This window comes from Berghia stephanieae, chromosome 3 (assembly GCF_034508935.2).
Source record: "Berghia stephanieae isolate SIO BIC M18660-M18661 chromosome 3, UCSD_Bste_1.3, whole genome shotgun sequence".
In the NCBI taxonomy this organism is placed as follows: domain Eukaryota; kingdom Metazoa; phylum Mollusca; class Gastropoda; order Nudibranchia; family Aeolidiidae; genus Berghia; species Berghia stephanieae.
The window spans coordinates 98,005,836-98,032,162 of record NC_088362.1 but is presented as its reverse complement, the minus strand read 5'-3'; the positions used below and the strand labels follow the sequence as shown (position 1 = coordinate 98,032,162).

The 26,327-nt window shown below is 32.4% G+C and overlaps 1 protein-coding gene across 5 annotated transcripts in view; it reads left to right on the top strand.

Moving 5' to 3' along the window:
- Positions 1–26,327, top strand: part of LOC144968945 (neurofibromin-like) — a 98,431-nt gene that overhangs the window by 14,377 nt on the left and 57,727 nt on the right. For all 5 annotated transcript variants that reach the window (XM_078907831.1, XM_078907834.1, XM_078907832.1 and 2 more), the window contains exons 13-31: positions 289–408; positions 741–866; positions 1,417–1,530; positions 3,423–3,502; positions 4,847–5,030; positions 7,337–7,523; positions 9,078–9,151; positions 10,605–10,754; positions 13,501–13,589; positions 14,482–14,580; positions 15,351–15,522; positions 16,030–16,169; positions 17,505–17,577; positions 18,152–18,294; positions 18,975–19,091; positions 19,667–19,848; positions 20,695–20,987; positions 21,500–21,687; positions 23,466–23,558. In XM_078907831.1, coding sequence (XP_078763957.1) covers positions 289–408; positions 741–866; positions 1,417–1,530; positions 3,423–3,502; positions 4,847–5,030; positions 7,337–7,523; positions 9,078–9,151; positions 10,605–10,754; positions 13,501–13,589; positions 14,482–14,580; positions 15,351–15,522; positions 16,030–16,169; positions 17,505–17,577; positions 18,152–18,294; positions 18,975–19,091; positions 19,667–19,848; positions 20,695–20,987; positions 21,500–21,687; positions 23,466–23,558 — 2,624 coding nt within the window. The remainder of the gene's footprint in view (positions 1–288; positions 409–740; positions 867–1,416; positions 1,531–3,422; positions 3,503–4,846; positions 5,031–7,336; positions 7,524–9,077; positions 9,152–10,604; positions 10,755–13,500; positions 13,590–14,481; positions 14,581–15,350; positions 15,523–16,029; positions 16,170–17,504; positions 17,578–18,151; positions 18,295–18,974; positions 19,092–19,666; positions 19,849–20,694; positions 20,988–21,499; positions 21,688–23,465; positions 23,559–26,327) is intronic.

The following is a 26,327-nucleotide window of genomic DNA, read 5'->3' as shown; positions in this document are numbered from 1 at the left end:
TTACTAAGTGACGTCACAGTCATTTTCTCTTGCTATAATGTAGAATTTATCAATTGATACAAATTTATTTTTATGGCATTTTAATTCAATTTATCAAATTTGTATTTATGAGATTTATATTCAGCTGTTACATATCGCTCGATAAATTGGATTTATATTGCCAAGCTAAGGGAAGATGTTATTTTAAAATACAGCATATTGGAAATTGGTGATAAAGTATATTCATATGTGTTGACTGTCATTTTTGTTGCAATTAAAAAAACAAAACATCTCTATTTGTTTCTACAGCGTCGTCTGCCCTGGTGGCCTCACATAAATCTCATCTACAGCAAAGCGGGAGAACTGAGAAATATGTTTAATGAAATTGTCAATAAAGTCACCCAGAGTTTTAGCAGTAGCTGTCCCAAGGTATGATGAAGGATTATAAAGTAGTAGTAATTATGGCAATGATTATTATTGTAATATGGCGTTCCTGTTTATTTTCTCTTCCGAATTGTACAGAATATTTTTAGATTCTTAAAATTTGTTTAACATTGAAAATAGATTTTGAATATTTGAAAATTTCACTCTGTTTTTAACTATCATTTATTGATTGTTACACTTTGTTTCCCATAATTTTATTTAAAATAAAGAAAACATTTTTTTCAATTCTTAACAAATGAAAGTCTGTAAAAATATTTATAAATTCTACTAACTTTATTATTGGACTTTAAGATTTTGAAAAATCTGTTCCTTCCCAGGGTTCAGGCAAGCTTTCTACGCCATTCAAACTAACCAAAGCTACAGATGAGGTCCTCACCTCTTCCAAATACATTCTTCTATGGCTTGTCAAACTTATCCATGCTGACCCAAGACTTATGTTACATGTGAGTGTTGGTTTGTGATATTTCATTATTGTGTGGGATACAGTTTTATTGATGATTCATCAATACCAAAGCAATAAGTAATAATGATAATAAAAAGGGTTATATATGGATGACAAAACTGTGTCTACGAATTTTGTGGTTACATAAAATTTGATGCTAACTTTGCATGCTTTTCACTCTAATGTTTAACCGAAACTTGAATGTGGCACAGGGTTATGCACTCCCATGTTAGGAGCCAGACACTAAAGAATATGTTTGATTTTAACTGTACTAAGATCATTACCTGCATTACTAGATTTTAAGCATTCTGATTATTCTGCCTCTTGATTTTGCACTACACAGTTTGACAGTCATATCAATAATATATATATATATATATCTTATGTAATATAAAGTAACGACTCTTGATTTTAGTCCCAAAAAAGTTTCAAATGCTTTGTCCTACACACAATTTCATGAAGCATAGAAAACTATTTATGGCTATATATATAGAGGGTGTTGTCGTTTTCTCACGGTTTTGGTAACTAGTTTATTTCTCTGCCATTTACAGAATCAAGGAAAGCAAAGTAGTGAAGTACAAAACAACACAATGGAGTTGGTTACTTCCCTTTTCTCACTGGTGCATCATCAGTACATGACGGATGTGGCACAGAAAGCAATGGAGGTAAGTTCGTGTAGTTATCATCGTCATCATTTTATTTTTTTTGTCTTAATCAGTCATATAATAATAATAATAGTAATAATAATAATAATAATAATAATAATAATAATAATAATAATAATAATAATAATAATAATAATAATAATAATAGTAATAATAATAATGATAATAATAATAATAATAATAACAATAATAATAATAATAATAATAATAATAATAATAATAATAGTAATGATAATAATGATAATAATAATGATGATAATAATAATAATAAGTAACTTATATGGCGCTCAACTTCCACATAAGTGCTCAGCGGGCTTTACAATATTAATTGTCATTCAAACATTCATTCTTTGACAATTTTGAGAACACACATACACACATGCACACAAACCCACACACAGTTACATTTACACTCACACACACTCACTAACATTAATTACTTATTCTATTGAAAGACATTTAATTGATTAATACCAAAAAAAAAACGTTCAGTTATACAGTGGAAATTGTCAGTCTGAACTTAAGATCAAAACTGGAATAAAATAAACTTACAATTAAATTTAGATTTATGCGTATTCTGTATGCAAAACTATTCATACGCTCAGGAAAAAAGTTCTGTCTTAACTTACTCAATCCTGGAGATTTTTGCTACTTTTCAAAATTGGAAAAAAAAAATGCATTAAAAATGAGCATGTACAGAGATAGTTTTATTCAACTCCCATTAACATTAAAAATTAAAAACATTAGCTTTGAAACAACCAAGGCCTCCTATAGTGTGATACTACGCCTATAATTTGTCTCAGAAAAATGTGTAATAAATAGGCATGGGGTAAAAGTAGCCCCGTGTATACTACGGATATAGTCGGTGTTAGGGTTGAGTAAGTTAAGGTGTTTTTTTGAAAGACTGACTATCCCTAGTTAGTTTTACATCTGAAGAGAGCGCATTCCACAAGATGGAATGTCTTTATTTCTCTATTTTTTCTCTCTTCTTTTAACATTAAAAAATAATATTTACACACCTCATTCCATATCTGGATCAAACAAAAATATTAAAAACTTTTCAATTTTTTTTGCCAATTGTCATTTCGATCTATGAGACCTACAAAGTCAAGAGTTAAGCTTTGTTTCTTGAGTGTCCAACAAACAGTATAACAATTGCTTACTGTTCCTTAAACACGACAGTTACTTTTTGCTAGATGTAACAGACCCAGCGACCCAACCACTGCTAAGTGGGTTGTGTGGAAGCAGATTTTCTTAAGGGCATACCTCTGAAGTGCCTAGATGTGGGTTGAGACTGTGAGGCTAACGTTGGGTCATTTGTGAGTCTGCTGAGACTATACATCTACACCACAAATGCAACAACTTTTTGGAATAGCTTGCAATTTCCCCCCTTTTTTTCCCCTCATTTTTAGGTGTAGATTGTTTTTTTTTTGTATTATTTGAAAATTACACTTTAAGATCATGTAATGACCAAACAAAAATTTTGGAAAAAAGATCATGAACAAAATTTGGTGATAGATCGTTTGCTTGGTTCGGCCCCAAGATTTGGAATGAACTACCACGTGGTCTGAGGGAGTGTAAGTCTTTACCTGCCTTTAAAAAGAATCTCAAGACACATCTTTACTGTATTTGCTGTTATTGACACTATGAATCCTTGATTTGGCTATGAATTCTTAAAAAAAATTTTTTCTAATAATTTATATTGTAAAGTGCCCAGAGCTTGTGTTTTACACGAGAATGAGCGCTGTATAAATGTGTATTATTATTATTATTATTATTATTATTATTATTATTATTATTATTATTATTATTATTATTATTATTATTATTATTATTATGATTCCAATGTATAAATGGACATCTTATTATTTATCATGCTTTTTATTTCTCAGGCTCTACTGTGCCTCTATCAGCCAGAGAATATAGAACTTTGGAACCCGGAAGCTCCCATACAAGCATTCTGGGATATAAGGTTTGTAGACATTTTATACGTTCATCAAGCAGTGTGATGTCCAATACTCCAGACACACTCGCCCAATTTACTTGCCGTATTTCATACATGCCGAATCTTACAAATTTTTCGTAATTTTACGAATTTTAGACAAATTTCATGGCCAAATACTAAATTTTATGGAAAATTACGAATTTTTAATTCTTAGTAATACTATAATAATAATAATAATAATAATAATAATAATAATAAGAAGAAGAAGAAGAAGAAGAAGAAGAAGAAGAAGAAGAAGAAGAAGAAGAAGAAGAAGAAGAAGAAGAAGAAGAAGAAGAAGAAGAACAAGAACAACAACAACAACAACAACAACAACAACAACAACTTCTACTACTACTGTTATAATAATAATGATAAGAAGAAGAACAACTACTACTCCTACTACTGCTACTACTACTACTACTATTACTTCTACTACTACTACTACTACTACTACTACTACTACTACTACTACTACTACTATAATTATGATAATAATAATAATATTGTGGTTGTTCATAAACAATTTCAGAAATTACGATTTTCGTGGTCAAATTACTAAAAATTGACATAAAAATTACTAAATTTGAAGTTTTCAATTTGGCATGTCTGCATATTGTAATGGAAATAAAGTCAACATGTTTGGAAAAGTGTGTTTTGATCATGTCTTAATAAAAACCCTGTTACTCCCTCCTCACCTCCCTTTTCTCTAGAAATTCATCATATGCTTGATTTTTTTTTAGCTTTGTTTATGTCTTCACTCCACATCAAAATTACTTTTTTCTTTTCTGTTTATGTTAACTCCTTTTAGATCGATTCGTTCTGAATTTTATTGTGTGCTGAGATAATATTTTATCAGTAATTTTGTTATTTGACAACAGGGCCCATCTTACAATAATTAAAAAATAGAGTTGCCATAAAAGGTTAATTGTGCGGCTATGTGGTCTAGTGGTATGACACTCGCTTTCGGATTGGAAGGTCATGGGTTCGGCGCATAGTTGAGTCCTTGGAAAAGGCTCTTTACTTACATTCTCTGACTGGTGTAAAATGAGTACCTGGCCGTTAACATCGTTGTCTTTGTCCGAAAAATTGTAATATCGCCAAACAGGCGTCATGTCCTGTCCTACATGTTAACTGTTGCTGTTGACCAGGGACCCCTTATAAAGCACTTTGAGCACATTCAGCAGATATTGCGCAATATAAACTGAATTTTTTAATTTTTAAATTTTAATTTTTTTATTTTCAAAAAATTTATCCTCCGTCATTGATCTGTATTTGAATTGGAATGTTATTTAACAATATTTTTTTTTCTCTTCACTTCCTTCCCACCAGCTCTCATGTGCTATTCTACATCTCCCAACGTCTGATCCAGCACCAGATTGTCAACTACACAGACATATTCAAATGGCTGCGTGAGATCCTGATCTGTCGTAACAGATTCCTTCAGAGTCACAGCACCAATGCCAATGTCGGTTCCAACAGCCCAGTCTGTCGACAAGCACACATCAAATTGGAGGTCCTTACATTTAAACAAATTTTTTAAAAAAAATTGAGCTTTATGTAGTGCAATATCCACTAGATGTGCTCAAAGCACAAGGGGTCCCTGGTCAACAGTAACATTTAACATGTATGACGGGACATGACGCCTTGTTAGGCGATATTTACAATTTTTCGGACAAAGACAATGCTGTTAACGGCCAGGTACGCATTTTACACCTGAGTACGGTGAGAGAATGTGAGTAAAGAGCCTTTTCCAAGGACTTAACTATACGCCGAGTGCGAGGCTTGAACTCAGGACCTTCTGATCCGAAAGCGAGTGTCATACCACTAGACCACATAGCCGCACATTTTACATTAGTAGTATTGTAATTTTGTTAAAAGGAGCAAGCACATCAACTTGATTCATTGGGTCACAACCTTTGATTATTCAGTTTATACAGTTTTTAAGCTAGATTCATTTGGAGCACACATCCTTTATGAAGAGAATGCTGAAAATATAATTGACGATTTTGTCATTACCATTTAAGCATTTAAAGACATTATTTTGCATAGAGAATCACCCCTTTTCGTATTGTTAACAGATGACAACATTTTAGATTCAAAGTCAAATTGTTTTAAACTATAAATTAGAATAAAAAATCTTCAATTATATTGTAATTAATGATAATAATTTTTATAATTTAAACTTCAAATTTAGTTTTCATCATCTTGTTTACCCTGACACAATAGCATATTAACTCTTTAAGATTCAACCCGACAAAAACCGACAACAGCATAATATTCATGGGCGGGGTAGTCAAGACTGGCCTCAGTAAGTAAAATCCAATCGTTGTGAAGGAAATGACAGGCCCTGTCACTGCCGCAGGGTGTTTTCAGCTTTGATTTTTATAAATTTGCCGACAGAAAAGAAAATACGTTTCAGAAATTGCGATTTAAATCCTATTTTATTTGCGGGTGAAAATCATTGATATTGCACTTTGTTTGGTAAAAATCGGTAAAAAATTACGACTTTGGTGATGAAAAATGACTTTGAAGACCATTATTGTAAACTTTTAAAAATATTATGAATAATTTATAACTCCCTTATTTGTGGGTCGATTTTGTCATTCGAGGTATCAATTTTATTGTAATAAAGAGATAGGAACTTCAGAGTTATTTTTTCTGATGCGAAATTATTACTTTGTAATTTTAGCACCAAGAAAAATAGTCGGTAAATAAATTTGTTACACCTCTTTGATAGACCGCCGGGGTCCGTTCGTGTAGAATTGTGAATCAAGCATCTCAAAGTCTTCGACCAATCACAGGCTATCTATCCAGCTGGCCGAAACAAAGACGCTTCTCCCCGTCGATGTATTACGCTATTGTTATGCAAGGAATATAACACCTTATGGAGTAGGCCTAAAAGCTAAAATCTAAAAGTAAAAAATATAATTCTGAGGAATTTGAAAGTCACATTGCTGAAATCAGCTTGAAAAAAGAAGTACATTGGTCTTTGTTTCATAAAAATCGGTTGAAAACCAACTGTTTTACGAATAAATTTGATTTTAAAAATTGCTTTTGTTTATTTTAGCTTTTTTTAGCAACTTTTTTATTTATCGGCCGATTTTCTTGATTTTTATATCATTCTTTATATCTCAAAGAGACGAGATCAGTGATATACTTTGTTTGTTTCAAATGTAACTAGAACATAATTTGGCTTTTTTACCTATCGACCATGCCTGGATAATTTATTCAACAACGTGGCGATGTGACGCAACTATTCCATGGCCGTCTTCCACTGCATCGACGATGATTCAATTCATTGTTGACGGCTGTAGACACGTGAGCTGCCAGAACGACCAATCGTTGAAGGGTCAAGATGCTCAGTAGCCAATCGTTCTTCGGTCAAAAAACTTATGAACTCACGAGAACAAAAGTTTGAAATTTGGTGATGGACGGACCTATGAAATCGTTTCTGGGCGGAGTTTAGCCATGAGTGACCGTAGAAAACGAAAAGGCGACTACAGATATCAAAGAGTAGGCTTATATCATCAAAGGATGTCTACATGATTGACATGGCCATATAGGGAACTCATTATCTACTCCCCCAAAAAGAATCTGAACACGAGAGGGTTAAAGCACTGGATTACATGATGCATTCACCATTTTGATAAACATGTTTTACATGAATATAAGACTTATAGTTGACTAGAAATCACAAGTTTTTTTCAGTCATCATTTTCTTTTAGAATTGATCTGTTTTCTTTTTGTAACAAAATTATACCAACACATATGCTTTTAAAATGGTTGTGATTTATTGCAATACGAAAACTATTCCATCAGATCATGTTCTTTGTGTATTTGTGGAGCATTGACATTGAGGCTGTCCTGACCTCCATGTCGTGCTTTGGAGTGTTATGCGAAGAAGCCGAGATCAGATGTGGGGCTGATGAAATGGCCGTCACTCAACTTCTGCCCAACTATTCAGTTTATGCTGAAATGGCTCAGGCCAGCACAGTATTGACGACAGGTAAGCGTTTGATAAAATATTCACTGCTTAACGTTTGCAAATAATTTTAGCTCTTGTATATACATGTTTGAATTTTTTTATTTTATAGTTGTTTTTTTTAAGCGTGGTAACTGCTTTTTCAGATAAGTTAACAAATGACACTTCTAAAATCAGTTCAATTAAAGCCTTTTAAGTGTCAAATTATGTTTTCTTTTTTTAACTTTCTGACTTATTTTTTTTATTGTGTTGACAATAGACAGTCTCCCATAATGGGCAGAGAGGTCACTTACTGTGTTTTCTATACCCTTACATCTGTTTTCCAACTTACTTTTTGTCATTGTCTTGGATTGAGATTACTTGGTTTTGTCCTTTCCCGTGTCGTAGTCCTTGGCTGAGAGGGAAGCAGTCAAATGTATAGTTAAAGTTTTGGGAGATGTTAATTTTTTCCTTGGAAATCATCTCTGTTATGTATAGTTATATTTGTTGTTTTGATTGTAAGCATTTGGGGGGGGGGGGGGGGGGGGGGGGGGGCGCTGAAACGAGCTAAATGTGTCGCAAATGCATTAAGACCCTTAAAAACAAAAACAAACAAAACAATGGACAGTTATTGGATATGTATTTAATTTGTAAATGTAAATGTTGCTGTTCGAAGCTCAAAGAAATGAATAACAATGTGACATTGAATGTAAGCTTCAATTTAATATACGAAAACATAAAATGGATGTTTCAGGTTTCCCCTTTATCAACAGAACAGGAAGAAAGAAACACTATATACGAATGAGATAATTATTATCTCATTTGTCTGTAGTGTTTCATTCATCCTGTTTTGTTAATAAAGGGGAAAACCGAAACCTCCGTTTTATCTGTTTTCGTATATTAAATTGAAGCTTACATTCAATTTCACATTATTATGTAATTTGCATATGGTAATTAAAATTAAATGCAAATTATGAGCAACTGAATAAGTAATGTATATAAAAAAAATTAAGTGTCAATTGGTAGATTTGATGAATCAGGAATATGTGCTTGGGTTGTGTCATTTAAAATTGTTAACATTTTTTTTGGATCCCACCCAGCACTGGTTCCAACCTTTGTTTGGAAAGTGTTTAACCTCCTCCCCTCCATTTCCTTTTGATAAGTTATCCAAATATAAAATCATTCTGTGTCAATGAACTTTGACTGTTTTGTCCATAGGACACCAGTCCACTTTTACTGTCCATTTCACGTATCACACATCAGAATAATTTCAAATGACTTTTAAGCATTTCTCCTGGCTTTTTAGACTATGACGATTTCCTGTTACCTTTTTATAAATGTTGTTTTTAAAAAAAAAAACGGGTATTTAAATACTCTTATACAATGGTAAAAGCCTGATTGACTGTCTTGTATTTGAACGAGGAGTAAGGTTTATTCAGAATATTTCTCGGTAACAAGATTGGAAGGGGGGTACGAAACAGTCTTTGAAGCCGGAGATGACCTGACATCATGGATCGACAAACATAATTTGGAGGTGTAGTCATACGCTACTACTAGAATATTTCTGACTTGCTGTTTGTACACCATTTGTCCTTTTAGGTCGAGCTGCTTTACAAAAGAGGATTATGAATCTGTTACGCAAGATTGATCACACAACACAAGGGAATTCTCAGGTGAGATACTTTTACTACTTTAATGTAAAGGTTTCGATGGCCTGGCCTTATTGAAATGCCAGTAGATCAACACAAATGATATCAAGTGAAATACAATCTAGGCAGTTGGGGTATCAATCTTTTAAAGTTCCGCCATCGTTACCCATTTTCCCCAAATGAATTCCACTTATGTTATGTAACAGCTTACCTGTTGGTATCAAACTTCTGAGACTACAGACCATCAGGGAATATCATAATTGTTTTACTTACAGACCATCAGGGAATATCATAATTGTTTTACTTACAGACCATCAGGGAATATCACAATGGTTTTACGTACAGACCATCAGGGAATATCATAATTGTTTTACTTACAGACCATCAGGGAATATCATAATTGTTTTACTTACAGACCATCAGGGAATATCATAATTGTTTTACTTACAGACCATCAGGGAATATCATAATTGTTTTACTTACAGACCATCAGGGAATATCACAATGGTTTTACGTATAGACCATCAGGGAATATCATAATTGTTTTACTTACAGACCATCAGGGAATATCATAATTGTTTTACTTACAGACCATCAGGGAATATCATAATTGTTTTACTTACAGACCATCAGGGAATATCATAATTGTTTTACTTACAGACCATCAGGGAATATCATAATTGTTTTACTTTAGAATTGCTTGTTCACAATAATATTCTGATTGATCATTCAGTTTATCTGGAGAAGGATATGTATATAAAAGTAAGTAAATAGGGTTATCAAATTATATGATAACGGCAATGACTCTTTTGTCATGTTATTTGAAATTTGTTTTATCATAAAGGATTTTTTAGATGTTGACAATTGTATGTTTTAACGTGCACATTTTTTATAATGACTACAAAACTTGGTCGTTTCATATTATCAATTTTTCATTATAACTATATTAAATGCTGGAACTAACGGAAGCAATTTTATCTTGCCCTAAATATTAGAATAGTAATGCTGTGGAAGTAATCAAATATTCTTTTATATGAAGTGATCAAATATTTTATTATTTTTGCACTGATATCTGTATCTGAAAGTAGAGTGTGCTATTTTGTTTTGCGTAAGACCAAAGAAAGAGAGAGAGAGAGAGAGAAAGAGAACTTAATTGCATATGCGAATAATATTTAGAATAACTAGAAAATAGTTTGATTTACTATTGTGTTTTTATCCTGATATTTATCCACATTTTTACTGTATTTGTTTTTATTGACTCTATGAATCCTTGATTTGGCTATGAATTATTATTATTTTTTTATTTTTATTTTTATTTTTTTTCACTTAAAATTGATAATTTATATTGTAAAGTGCCCAGAGCTTGTGTTTTACACGAGATTGAGCGCTGTATAAATGTGTATTATTATTATTATTATTATTATTATTATTATTATTATTATTATTATTATTATTATTATGTCCTTGTTTGCTGCAGGCTTGGGAGGACACATTCCGGCACTGGACCACTCTGACAAGAAATTTGGAGAGTTACAATAAGTGCAAGGTAGAGGAAGGGAGGGAACTGGCTGACATGATGCGCTTGAAAAGGAAATCCTTACACACAAGCATTGAACACGAGTTGGAAGTAAATTATTTCACATACATACATTTTCCTAGTTATCCACTGGATCAGCTGATACTATCCATTTCTTCTTTTTATCTCCTTTTTTGGAGTTTCATGAATGTTGAATGTCTGTCTGCTTGCAAATTTTCACAATTTTGTATTTTGTTCCTCTCTTATTTATTTATCTGCATCTTGGAAGATTCTCATTTCTATCTTTCAATTTACATTTTGGTGGTTGGTTTTATCTCTAATGCTTTTATTTCATGAAATTTACTAATTTCATTTTCATTGCTTTGTTCTACAAATTTTCGTTTTACTTCTAAATTATTTTTACTTTTTACTTTTACCACTCGTATGATTATCAAAAATACTGAATCACATTTTCTTGAAATTTCTCTGTTACTTCAATATTTTAAGCTTTCTTTTCTATGATCTTCAGTTTCTTCACAAAGAAATTTTCTGAATTAAAAAATTCACCCCATATACCGGAGCATACTCAATGTCTCAATCGTTTCTATGTTACATGTTTGTGTTGAGAATATTGGCTATTAAGCTTAACTGCTGGCCAGGTAACTTCGCGATGGTTGTGTGTTGAACCCGAGGTCTCCAGAAGTCGGTGAGAGAGAGCTCTAGAAATGAATGACTTGAGTTTGATACAAATATTTTTGTGTTCGTGGATAGCTCATACGGTAGAGTCACGCTCTCACCGGCCAGGCGGAGTTGTCGTACCAATAAGGTCGCGGGTTCAAACCCCACCACCGCTGCGAAAAATGTTTATTCTCTATTGTCTTCTGGCACTTTTCTACTCACTTCATCTCTTGTAGTTGCTTCACAAAGTCGCTGTAAGAAAAAATAGTTTTACATATATTTAGAAAATGTCTGATATGGATGAATCTTGTTTGATTTGATGATTTCTAGTTTCTTTTTTAATTGATTTATTTTTATTTGGATGGTTTTCATTTTCCTGCCTGAAAAACTCACTAACAATCTCACAATAGAAATTTTACACTCTTATTAGAATGTCAAGACACTTTTGACACAGATCAGTGTGTGTTGTTTCTCTCTGAAACGCAATAAGTTACATCCTGCCAAGAAATTGTGTGGCAATTACAGATAGTATGCGCTTGGCTGAGAAGCTCATAACATTGCCATCCGGAAGAATAACGGACCAACACACAAAACATTGTGTGATCATGAACTTTTATAGTCGGGGTAATACAGTTTAGTGAGAATCGCTCACAAATGCGGATGGCAAAATACAATAACCAAGGCTTGAGTGACGTCATCTTCGAACTATCTATAGGCAAGCTTTAACACTTCATCTTAACTTTTGTGGGTCTCATGTTGTTTTTTATCTCGTTAAACCGAAAATGGTGATTAAAAAAATAAATGGAAGATTATTTGAAAGCTATACACCCCTGTCAAAGATAGCCAAAGTTAGGATGAAATCCACTTTTTTTTCTCTTCTTTTTCTTTTGATTGATATTAATTTTGCGGATCAAAAAAAAGAAAATAAATAATCTGTTAAATGTATTCATTTTTTTTTTTTCATTCTTTCTTTGTCTTCAACTTTAGTAGAGAATGGTGTAAGGTATTCTAACAATGTATGTTGATAATAATGTTTCATCTCAGCCATGCTTTATTTTAACATGCATGTCTTCTGTCAAAACTTATTTTTCGTTTCTTACTTTAAATACTAACCAATTATAGCCACTTTTTGTTTTGTGGTATATACCTTTATATTTATTTCATATATATTATATTGACTCTTAACTGTGTAATTTCACGAGGATTATAATTATTATTTGGTAAACTTGAAGAATTTATTTACCTTTGTTTAAACCAAATGTGTTAATTCAAAAATATAGTGTTAAATGTTGTTTTAAAAAATAATTATTTGAAGAAAAAAAATAATGCAGCTCTTTAAAAAAAAAAATTATTTCATTAATTTACTCAATCACCTCTAGATTGTTATATTCAAAGTTCCCTTATAATCCTTTATATACCACCAGCTTCCTTATGCTGGCAATGGTGGCCTTGTAGGTTAGCCAAGCAATGATAAGCTTGCTCAGTGACTGGGTGGGTGGCAATAGTATAAAAGCCGTATATTTCTGAAAGGCACTTACGCACATTTACATTTTCAGATCAGGTATAATTGAGAACCTATACCTAGTTATAGTGACGTGATAAAGTGCTAGTAGGCCGCTTAATAAATGACTTTCATAGTGTTGTTAGCGCCGTTAAACACCTAAAAACAAACCAACCAAATAAAGAGCTAGTACAAAAAGTGTGCCTAACTGGTGACTTGTCGAGTAAGAAATGAAATTTTGATTTTGGAAGGCCTTAAGGAAGGCTTACATGAAGTATTAAGAATCCCGTTAAGCATATTTAAACTGTAGAAACGCGCAATATACATGTTCATATTTTTTCATTGATATAATTATTTTTTATACTTATTATATTATTATTATTATTATTATTATTATTATTATTATTATTATTATTATTATTATTATTATTATTATTATTATTATTATTTTTATATCATCATCATTATTATTCTTTTTTTTTATATCATCATCATCATCATTATTATTCTTTTCTTTTATATCATCATCATCATCATCATCATTATTATTATTATTATTATTATTATTATTATTATTATTATTATTATTATCATTTATTATTATTATTATTATTATTATTATTATTATTATTATTATTATTATTATTATTATTATTATTATTATTATTTGTCCCCCAGGACCAGTTGAATGAATGGGCCAACATGACTGGTTTTCTATGTGCTCTAGGTGGCATCCGTCTATCTAACAAATCACCAAAAGTTGGCGGGTAAGTCAACCAACCAATATATTTTTAGACATTGGAACAAAAAAACAAGTTGAAATTAGATTCACCTTTTGAAACCATTTTATTTCAGCAAAAAGACATGAACCAATCCTACTGTCGAGTCATAATACACTACTATATTATGTGAATATAAGATCATTTTAGTTAGGAACAATGTTGTTGTTTAGAATGGAATCGCTCTAATAATATTCTAAATAGTAATATAAAAAAATGGAATATAGTGGCTTCAAAGGAGAGTAAAATACAAAACACAAGTTTTTTTGGTTAGTCCTTCTCCAGCCAATAACAATTCCCCCCCCCCCCCCCTCCCAAAAAAAACAAAAAAACAAAACAAACAAAACAATTAAAACATTAACTGATTACGTTGAATGCCAAAATTTCGTCTTTGTAAGTCCCAACTAGATGTGCGGGGAACGTTTCTCCTGTCTATTTAAGATGGGTTTTGAGCCCAAAATGTTCCATGTTTGGTATTATATTTTGTATTGAAGCGTTATAAATGTCATGTATTATTATTATTATTTTTGTTTATTACTGTTCACAGTACACAGTTTCTAACAGCTTAGTATTCTCTCTAAATATTTGCTATTAAGAATTTCCTTGAAACTGAGAACCATCAGCGTATAAAACCCACTTTTCAAATAAAATTATCGATGTCTTTGTATGGTGTAAATTTACAATATGACGATTTGTCTTAAACAATATGGAGACCATTTTTTCTAATTTTGGTCACTTTAAATAGTTTTTTAAAACAATTGGATCATATGCCTAAAACAAGCACTAATGGTCTTGATATTGGCTTATTGCCGTATAGCCTTCAACAGCATTAGTATTCATATCTTTTGCTCAGTTTTGTGTTCTATTGTCTACTTTTCAGGAGCACCATGTCGTTGTCTGGTCTTAATTTGGAGAGCAACAGGAAGTCTAGCTTGATGGCCCCTGTCACCAACGACATGCAGTATTGCCCAGTCACACAGTAAGTATATTATTATGTGGTCTTGTGGTATGACATTTGCCTTCGGACCAGTAGCCCCAGGTTTGAGTCCCGGTGTAAAATTTATTCCCTCAGAAAGGCTCATAACTTGATATAAATCACTGGTTTTCACTGCCGACCTTCCCCTTAAGATATGATTTCTGCTATTTATTAGTTCTAGACTCAATTTAAAAATAAATATTTTTTATTTATCATCCCTAATTATCCATGTCCAACCAAACAACAAAATTTTATCACAACTTTCATAATAGCTAGATGGTAATAATGGTTTTTTTTTTAGTTTGTCAAATGTTACTAAAATGTTGTTTTTTTTTTTGTGTGTCAATTGTCACAAAAATGTTTTTTTGTGTGTGTCAAATGTTACTAAAATGTTTTTTTGGCACAGCCTCAATTTGAAGCATTGAATAGGAACGATCTAAAGGAGTTTGTTCCTCTTATGTAAAGTTTATTTTCGAATTTATTCATTTTATTACAAATTATTTTTCCAGGTTTGTTCCTCTTATGTAAAGTTTATTTTCGAATTTATTCAATTTATTACAAATTATTTTTCCAGGTTTGTTCCTCTTATGTAAAGTTTCTTTTAGAATTTATTCAATTTATTACAAATTATTTTTCCAGGTTTGTTCCTCTTATATGTAAAGTTTATTTTGGAATTTATTCAATTTATTACAAAACATTTTTCTAGGTTTGTTCCTCTTATATGTAAAGTTTATTTTCGAATTTATTCAATTTATTACAAATTATTTTTCCAGATTTGTTGGGAACCTCTTGAAGCTTCTGGTCTTTCAGAATGAGCGGTTCGGTGCTCAGATTCAAAAGTACGTGAAGGAATTAGTGGGCCATGAACTGAATCCTGCCCTGTACCCTATCCTGTTTGATCAGGTCAAAGTATGCGTTGATAAATACTTTGATTCAGCTGGACAGGTCAGTATGAGTATGATGCCTTTTTCGCCCAAATCTTGCTAACCAGTGGTGCAAACTTACCTATAATTGAACCAAAATGAATAGTGAAGAGGAAAGGAACATTCTTCTAATGAAAGGAAGAAGAAAAGATATGCTTCAATTTAATTCACGAAGACGTGATATGGACATTTCAGATTTCCCCTTTGTCAATTAAAGACGAAACAAATATTATTATTATTATTATTATTATTATTATTATTATTATTATTATTATTATTATTATTATTATTATTATTATTATTATTATTATTATTATTATTATTACTTTTAGTTGTTTTTTCGAGTTTCAAGCAGCAACATGTGCAGTCAACAAGTAAAACAAGAAAATGCATATTAACTACAATTTTGTCAGCCAACAGATTGAAAATGAATAAATTAAATTTCTCTGCTCTTGTTTTTCCTACACACTGCATTCTAACAACTTTCTTTGTGTGCTCTAGCTTTCTATAATTCATCGTTTTTGACCAGGTGATCGACACACCACAGAACACGTTGTTGATAGAAAACATTATATTCATCTTGAAGAACATATTGGAAATGAAGCAAGAGCAGCCTTGTGAATATCTTGGAGTTACTAGTATAGAACAGCTTATGCTTTCAATCGTCAAGTAAGAGGATTTGTTGTTTTTATTTTTATTATTGCTACTTACTGATTGTATTTGTGATAATCAAAACATGTTATTATTTTGTGACATATATTCAGTTAATTTCAGACCTCGTCAATTCAATTCAATTCAGAATTGTTTTTTTAATTATACGTTTACAATATTAGCATATATATGTTATACGTATATGTGGATGGATACTTTGTAAATATATTCTGTCATCACCATCATTATCATCATCATCATCATCATCATCATCATCATCATCATCATCATCATCATCATCATCATTATTGTTATTATTATTATATTTATTATTATTATTATTATTATTATTATTATTATTATTATTATTATTATTATTATTATTATTATTATTTTTATTATCATTAATTTTTTTTACCATTTTTATCATCATCATTATCATTAGTATTATTTTTATTATTGTTAATATTAAATTTAAAATGAATCATTTTCCTTAATAACGCTCATGTTAGCTTTTGATGGACAGTTCATAAAAATTGACCTATATACATGCATTTCACTTTGACATAGGCAATCAATGAGTATAAATAGAAAAAGGGAGTGTTGATTGAATTGACTTATTGTATTGCGAGCAATGAAGACACCATCCTTCTGGGTGGGGATCCTGACCTCCCATAGCGGGCAGGGAGGTACATAATGTGTCTTCTATCCCCTTATATCTGTTTTCCAATATGCTTTCTGTCTTTGTCTTGGAATGAGATTGCTTGGTCTTTTTCCTGGCCCTGGTCGGAGTCCTGGCTGGGAGGGAAACAGTCAAATGCATAGTTATTGTTTTGGGAGATGATATTTTTTTCCATGTAAATCATCTCTCTGTTATGTATTATTATATTTGTTATTTTTAATGTATAATGTAAGCAATTGAGTGTGTTCCTCTTTGTTGGATTTTGTGTCCAGATGAGACTTATAGGTGATCTCAAACTAATTACATTGGTGGTATCCTCTTGGAATCTACATCTGATCCCAATTTGTTCCCAGTTCCCCTATGTCTTACTTTCTCTTGGGTGCTGTAATTAGAATTCTAGAACTTTTTACTATCCCATTTTCTTCCTTTTTACTGGCGCTGATATGACCTTAAGATGTTGCAAGCGCCGTAAAACCCTTAAAAACATAAAAACACCATCCTTTATATCCCATGATAATCATTATAAAATTTTAGTTTTTGTAACTTTCACCTCTTTATTTTCATTACTTATTTTATTATTTCTTTATCCTTCAGTTTTAAATACAATTCAAGAGTCAAATATGAGGTTGGGACATAAGTTTATCAAAAAATAATTTTGTTTTGTATTACAGATATGTTCGATGCCTTGATTCATCAGCTCACTCCATTCAAATCAAAACAAAACTGTGTCAATTGGTAGAAGCAGTAAGTCAAATTTTCTACTTTTTATTTTTTAGTTGATGTAATTACGGAATTAAAAGTCATTGTGAGTCTCAACTGTTATATATGAACACCAGCTGACAAATGATACCATGTGAATTATCTTGATTTGTCTTAAGTTAATTTATGTTTTTGTCTTGTCCACCCAATGTTAATTTAGTTTGTAATGCATATTGAGGTTCTTCACTTATAATTTTTTAAAATTTCAATAACTGACTGTAATTTAATGAAAATTAAAGGGTGCACTTGGGTCAAAAGAACATTTGTAATATCAAAGGTGACATTAACTCACTCGTGTTCACATGAAAGGGCATCAAAGGACTTTGATTTTCAATCATATTTCACACGATAGCGTTAGCTTCTCACAAGATATGTAAATGTTCTATGCTTCTGATCATTTATCAAATTGAATGTGCTATTGCTTAAAAAAACAAACAAGCAATACCAATCACCAATCCAAAGAGCAATAAAAAAAACAAAAAAAAATCTTCTTAATGTGTCCACATGTTTTGTTTTAAACTATCCCACTCCAAATGTTTGTTCTTTTTGTCTTTTTCAGATGATGCAGCGTCGAGATGAACTGACATTCCGTCAAGAGATGAAATTCCGAAACAAGCTGGTGGAATACCTGACCGATTGGATCATGGGGAATTCCCATCATCAGGTTCCTCATGTTCAGAATGACATTTTCAGCATGTCCAGGTAAAGATAGAAATACAGATACATGGGTGCAAGAGTGCCGGCTACAGCCGGCCTGCTGGCCAATTGGATAACCGAAAAAAACGTCGCCGGCTTTTTGCGATTTGGATTTGATGATTTTTTTTATTTTTTTTTGTGACAAGAAACTTAACAAATTACTCCATTACAACCTTTGGATTAAACATACAACAATTGTGGACTACTCTGAGAACAAGACTTCAAATGACGAGGTGAAGTCCGTGAATCTTGCAGGCTTTTTCAGATTATATGTCTGGTCATAAGTAGACTTGCAGGCTTTTTGAGGTCCAGTTGCTTGCACCCATGCAGATAGATAGCAAGTCTGAATTTCTTTCAGATCTTAGTTTCTTCCATATCTTAATCTTGCTATGCTGGTGTGATCTTGTTTTTTTTTGTTTTTTTTTTTTGTGAACAATAAACTTAGCCCCTATTGTTCAATTTGGAGCGCTGCATTGCAGCTATGCTTGAATTATATTGAACATTTCTCAAATTATAACCCGTAAAAAAAATTTCCCTTGGGGATGAATAAAGGGAATTGTATTTTCATTATTTTAAAAATTTAATATTATCTTCTTATTTTTCCGATGTACATCTTGATTCTTATGCCTGCTTATTATTTAAGTTTTCCATTGAAAGTAACGGATAGTTCTTGATTTCTACTTCAGGGACTTAGATCAAGCCAGCATGGAGGCAGTGGCTGCATTGCTTGCAGGCTTACCTTTACAACCAGAGGAAAGTGACAGGGGAGATCTTATGGAGGCTAAATCTCAACTCTTTCTCAAGTCAGTCCTTGTTTGACATCATCATCGTCATCACCATCATCATCATTGTCATCTTCGTCATTGTCATCATCGTCATTGTCATCATCGTCATCATCATCATAGTCATCTTTGTCATTGTTGTTATCATTGTCATCATCTTTATCATTATCACTTTGCTCATAATCAATATTATGATTTTCAGTGTCAACTTCAATGTCATCATTTTCATCTTTTTATCATCATTGTCATCTTTTTATCATCATTGCGACCATCATTATCAGAATTGTTCATTATTTTTTCTCCCCCCATTCTTTAAATAGAATCGCAAGACACATCTTTACTGTATTTGCTTTTATTGACGCTATGAACCCTTGGTTTGGCTATGAATTCATTGCATTGTTTCTTTTTGTTTTGTTTTTGTTTTTTTTTTCAAATTTGATAATTTATTTTGCAATGTGCCCAGAGCTTGTGTTTTACACGAGAATGAGCGCTGTATAAATGTGTATTATTATTATTATTATTATTATTATTATTATTATTATTATTATTATTATTATTATTATTATTATTATTATTATTATTATTTTCTTTTTCAGATATCTCACTCTATTCATGAATCTCCTCAACGACTGCTCTGATGAGGAACAGCAGGACAAAGCGTTTGACCCAAATCGTAAACGCAGCATGAGCAATTTGAGTGCCCTGCGTAACTGTACAGTCCAAGCCATGTCCAATCTCCTCAACGCCAACATTGACAGTGGTCTCATGCATTCCATTGGTAAGAATAGACATGCGGCTATGTGGTCTAGTGGTATGACACTCGCTTTCGGATCGGAAGGTCCTGGGTTCGAGCCTCGCGCTCGGCGCATAGTTGAGTCCTTGGAAAAGGCTCTTTACTCACGTTCTCTCATCGTACTCAGGTGTAAAATGAGTACCTGGCCGTTAACAGTGTTGTCTTTATCCGAAAAATTATATCGCCTAACAGGCGTCATGTCCCGTCCTACATGTTCAATGTTGCTGTTGACCAGGGACCCCTTGTAAAGCGCTTTGAGCACATTTAGTGGATATTGCGCTATATAAAGCTCAATTTAAATTTATTTTTTTAAACATAAGCTTTTATATTGTGCAATATCCACTAAATGTGCTCAAGTGCTTTACTAGGTGTCCCTTGTCGACAACAACAGGTAAGACGAGACACAATATTTGTAGGACGCAATTGCAATATTTTTCCACAGAGGCAAGGTAAACATTTTACTTTCACACCACAAAATGAATTTTTAAAAATGGGAATAGATATAGAGCATTTTTAAATGGATCTCAACTTTGCAATGCTCATATTAAATGCTTTCAGGTGTTTCCACGCGGAATACACCTCATTAAAATTTATCAGTTATTATTTTTTAGTTACATTATTATTATTATTATTATTATTATTATTATTATTATTATTATTTATTATTATTATTATTATTATATTATTATTATTATTATATCATTTTCATTATCATTATCATCATCATTATTATAATTATTATTATTATTATTATTGTTTTTGTTTTGTTGTTGTTGTTGTTGTAATTGCCATAATAATTGTAATTGGATCTTTTCTGTTTATGATTTGCAGCCTTGGGTTACCATAAAGATCCACAGACCCGTGCTGCTTTCATGGAGGTCCTGACCAAAATTCTCCAACAAGGTACCGAATTTGAGACCCTGGCAGAGACCGCTCTGGCCGACAGGTTTGAGCGACTGGTAGAGCTGGTCACCATGATAGGGGACAAGGGAGAGTTGCCCATAGCCATGGCATTAGCAACGGTCGTCTCAAACAATCAGATGGATGAATTAGCTAGGGTGTTTGTCAACTTGTTTGATGCCAAGAGGCTACTTTACCAGCTGCTGTGGAACATGTTTTCTAAGGTAGGAAATTTTGATTGTTTTAAAAACAACAAACAAAACTCGTTGAGTCTTTTCAAGAGAAATGTTTTCTCTCTTAAAGTTAATAGAATTTAACCAAAGACAAAGTGCAGTTAGTTGTCAAACAACTATTTTACTGAGAGAGGAATCTTAAGCGAATTACAAAATACATTGCTTTTTTTATACAGAAAAGTGAGTGGAGCAGGCACTTATGTTGATAACAACAGGAGATGAAGTGAGTAGGAAAGTGCCAGAAGACAATAGAGAATAAAGAATTTTCGCGGCGGTGATGGGGGTTTGAACCCGTGACCTTACTGGTCCGGGAGAGCGTGACTCTACCGTATGAGCTATCCACGATCCCGGATCCCGTTTGACATTATCTTAATCTATCTATATGTGTAGTAAAAGTATTCTGGCTGAATTGATAAAATGTGCATTGTGAGTGAATGGTAGAATAGGGAATAATGTTGAATCTTTTACGCGTAAGAAGTTAAATCTCTGCTTTCATGTTTCAGGAGGTTGAGATAGCAGATTGTATGCAGACGTTATTCCGAGGTAACAGCTTGGCCAGCAAGATCATGGCCTACTGTTTCCGGTTTTACGGCCAGTGGTACTTGAGGGAGCTGCTGAACCCACTCCTCATGGACATGTTTGAAGCTGAGAAGTGTGAGCGAACCATTTCATACGAAGTGGACCCTGCCCGGTGAGGACGTGTGTATGTCTGTCTTGTTAAAAAACAAAAAAGTTAAAAAATTGAGCTTTATATAGTGCAGTATCCACTAAATGTGCTCAAAGCTCTTTACAAGGGGTCCCTGGTCAACAGCAACATTTAACATTTAGGACGGGACATGACGCCTGTTAGACGATATTACAATTTTTCGGCCAAAGACAACGTTGTTAACGGCCAGGTACTCATTTTACACCCGAGTACGGTGAGAGAATGTGAGTAAAGAGCCTTTTCCAAGGACTCAACTATGCGCCGAGCGCGAGGCTCGAACCAAGGACCTTCCGATCCGAAAGCGAGTGTCGTACCACAAGACCATATAGCCGCACTATGTCTGTCTTGTTATATCAAATAAGCCAACTAATTCCGTCATGTTATTAATGTCCATTTGTAACTTAAAAAAAAAAGAAATTCTTTGGCCCCAATCGATCAGTGGAGCCTGGGTGGGTTCCTGACCTCCCAGTGGGCAGGGAGATACTTGCTGTCTTCTATCCCCCTGTATCTGTTTTGAAATTGCTTTCTGTCTTTGTCTTGGAATAAGATTATTTAGTTTTGTCCTGACCCTGCCGGAGTCCTTGGCTGGGAGGGAGACAGTCGAATGGATAGTCTAGTTATAGTTTTGGGAGATTATATAATTTTTTCTTGTAAATCATCTCTCTCTCTCTCTCTCTCTCTCTCTCTCTCTCTCTCTCTCTCTCTCTCTCTCTCTCTCTCTCTCTCTCTCTCTCTCTCTCTCTCTCTCTCTCTCTCATGTACTGATTTTATTTTTTTTAACATTTGATTTATTAACATTTGAGTGTATTCTTTATAGTGGGATCTTGTGCTGGTATCAGGGTGAGAGTTATAGGTAATCTCAAACTAAGTACACTGATAGTATGCTCTTGGAATCTACAACTGTTCCTTATTTGTACCATTCCCCTTCGTCTTACTTTTTCCTGTATTCCTTTTGATTGTACATCTAGAATGTTTTTACTATCCAATTTTCTTCCTTTTTACCGGCACTGATATGACCTAAATGTGTTGCAAGCGCCTTAAAACCCTTAAAAACAAACAAACAAACAAACAGACAGTTAGTAGAGCAATAGTCAGCAAAGGGACCAGTACCAAGTGCAGTGGATGTTTTGTTCTGACGCCTTTGTGCACTTCGCTGTGATTTGGTTACTCCATCTGTTAAATCTGATGTAAAATAGAAAATACTTTGTGATTGAATAGTAAGTGCTCTATGATAAAGGTAACAAGATATTGTTACTGTTTGTTTTTTTTTTTTGGGGGGGGGGGGGGGGGGGTTGACCCTACAAAAATCTGGGTAATCTCCAGCCCCACAGACCTTGTGACTCTGAAGCGCTGCTTTTGTATGTAATCCTGGTTTGAAATTTATATATGTAATTCTTTTATCTTTTATTATTATTATTATTATTATTATTATTATTATTATTATTATTATTATTACTATTATTATTATTATTATTATTATTATTATTTATATTATTATTATTATTATATTTTATTATTATTATCGTCATTACTATCAGTATTATTATCATCATTAGTACCACTATTTTAATTACTTTTTTCGCCTATTACAAGAGCTGTAACCTAACAATAATTGCCTATTTGGACAATAAAGATTATTATTATTATTATCTTTGATAATTGGGTTTGGCTATGAACACTTTTTTTTTTTTACTTAAAAGTCTTCCAACTTAATAGTTTTATTTCTAATCAACATGTTTATATTTTTTTTATATTCTTGCCAGACTTGAGCCAAATGAGAACATCGAAGAAAATAAACAAAATCTTCTCAACATCACACAGAAAGTATTCAACGCTATTGTCGGGTCTGCCCCTAAGTAAGTTGTCTTATTGGTGTCAAATAAAACACAACAAACACACATACGATTGCACATGACTGGCACTAAGATTTAATTCAGTTTCCTCCCCAGGACCAAAGCAGACTGAAACCTTCAAGTCCAAACAGTTAATTCACTCGTTTAGATAGAATCTGTATTATTTAATTTAAAATCCCATGCTTTAAATATTTGCTCAAGTACATTTAACTTTTCTTCTTCCTTAATTATAAGATGTAACTAGTCTTCTTAACTATTTATTGTCAAGAACTGGGGGCTGTTAATGTTATGATATGAAAGCATATGTGCCTCCGTGAGAGAAAATAATTGACCCACATTTATTTCTCGAAAGTTGGGAGAGAACATTTTTGACCCACTATGTCAATATGGTATTATGTCGGGATGAACTAGATCATGAAAATTTGTTCAAAATTAGGAAAGAAGATTTTTTTATTTTGTTTAAAGAAATTTAAAGTAATTTGGCTTCCCTCAATGACGGCATTTATTTTTAATCAAATTTCCTATCTTTTGCTGAAAATGGGATTGTAAGCATCATGTTCACCCCTGCATAAAACTGTTTTGAGATGATTAGTCACATTGTATCCATTTGTTAGTTCGGAAGTCATTTTTACTGTATGAGACTGACAACAGGTCATTTGCATAATGTTTTGACACTATAAGACTTTCATTTTTATTTATTTTAATCAACTATGGAGGGCTTTAATTTAGTATTCATCAGTTTCTGTGGATAATAATGAATGTAAATCAAAAAACTGAGAGCCTGACAATAAAAGCATAACTGGAATAATCTCTCACCGTCAAAAAAAAAAAAAAAGAATTGGTTAAAGTATTACTTTATCCAAACATTTTTTGGTCATTTGTCCTTAATTAACCAAGAGAAATGGATGAAAGCTTGATCATTTTTCTTCAAATTATTTGATATTCGTCTTTTTATGTTGAAACGTTATGAAATGACCTCATATATATATACTGTAGAAACTTTAATTCTGTGTAATGCAAGGGATATTGAAATTGTCTTTTTAATAACTCCCGGCAATCTCAATGTTTTCCATTTAAAAATCGTATTATTTTTATATTTAAAACACTACCATCTTTTTTTTTTCAGGAAAATATCCTTAGCGTGCTTTTTGATCTGTACTTTCTCTCATTTTGAATTCTCATATGTATTTATTTTTCCCCCATGTCAGTTCTGTACATTTAGCTTATTTTGTTTCTAAATGACCCGCATTTGATACAATTATATCTAGCAGAAACTAAAAGAGAACAGCATACACAGATATTTCCAGTGACTGGCAATTGAAAATAACATTTTCACCCCATCATTCCTCAGTGAAGTTTTATTAAAAATAATTCACATCGATGAATTTTATCCATTATGCAATCGGTTTATGAGAAAATACTCAGAAATAGAGGTTAGACTTTTTATAAAGAAACACTAATTTTGAATGGGATGATATTTAGTGGGATTGAGCTCCAGCAATTTGCTTTATTTTCCTCAGTAGTTTCTTCACTTTTAAAAAAAAAGATTTAGTACGCCAAGAATGGTAGCAATTTAATAGCGATGTGTTCAGATATTGTGTAATCATTAAAAAGTTTAAAGACCAGGTCATTTCACCTATGGAAAGCAATGGATCTTAAATCTTTTTTAACATCAGATATACACATTTTATAGCACATTCCAAGGCTTCATGCGCATCACAATGCATCAACGTTGACACAGTTTGACAAATTTTGGGGAGAGTGCTCAACAAAACCTAAGATATCTGTGAAAGTTTATATATTGTTATAATTCCTGCATGATTGTCCATTTGTAGGAGTTGATGAGTACTACATTTTGTTGTGTATTTCAGTGTCGTTTATTGATTTTTAATGTAATGGTAGTTTTTTTAATTTTAATTTTTAAAAACAGAATTATAGATGGTTTGAAGTGATTAAGAAGTGGGATGACTTACAAATGATTTTCTGTGATTACTAATGTTATGTTTCAATGTAATTTTAAAGCTTTGTTGAGCCAGCGAAAATGATAAAATGAAAGGCTACAAATAATTTTAAAAAACCTTCCTCAATTCCTCAACAAAACAAGTAATCAATAATGAGATTTTTAAAAAAACAAACACGCAGATCGGTTTCATATAAATTGTTAATAATTTATGAGCTACATGGACAGATGTAGATTGTTTGTCACTGGTAGTTGCAAAGAGTGAAAATCGATCAACTTGACCAAAATGTGTTTGATTTTGCATGATATAGTCATTATTGTTTAGTTATGGTGACATTATTTAGGCCAATTTTTGTCATCATCATCATCATCATCATCATCATCATCATCATCACCATCATTGTTGTTATTATTCCAGCCTTAAAACCTCCACCAGTTGAATCGAGAGTGACTTTATTATCTCAAGATATTATCCTCTCATATATTTTTATACAAGTGAATGAAGTTTTGCAAAAATTATTCAAATTGAATTTGCAATTTTATCTCAGGTCATCAAGGTCTTTAATGGTGTGATTAAAGTTCTCAAAGTACACATTGCAAATAGATTCTCTTTATTATTAATTCAAAATTACTGGGGGGGGGGGTGTAAGAATCACTATGGAATATTAAATTAAAAACATTTTTCACACAAAGCAGCCTAATGGTGTCACGCCACTATGTTATGATGGTCTATCCAAGATGCAAACTCATCGTCGCAGTCATGTGTGTATAGTCGCGACCCCCGCCCAGAAGCTTCATCACGACACAAATTT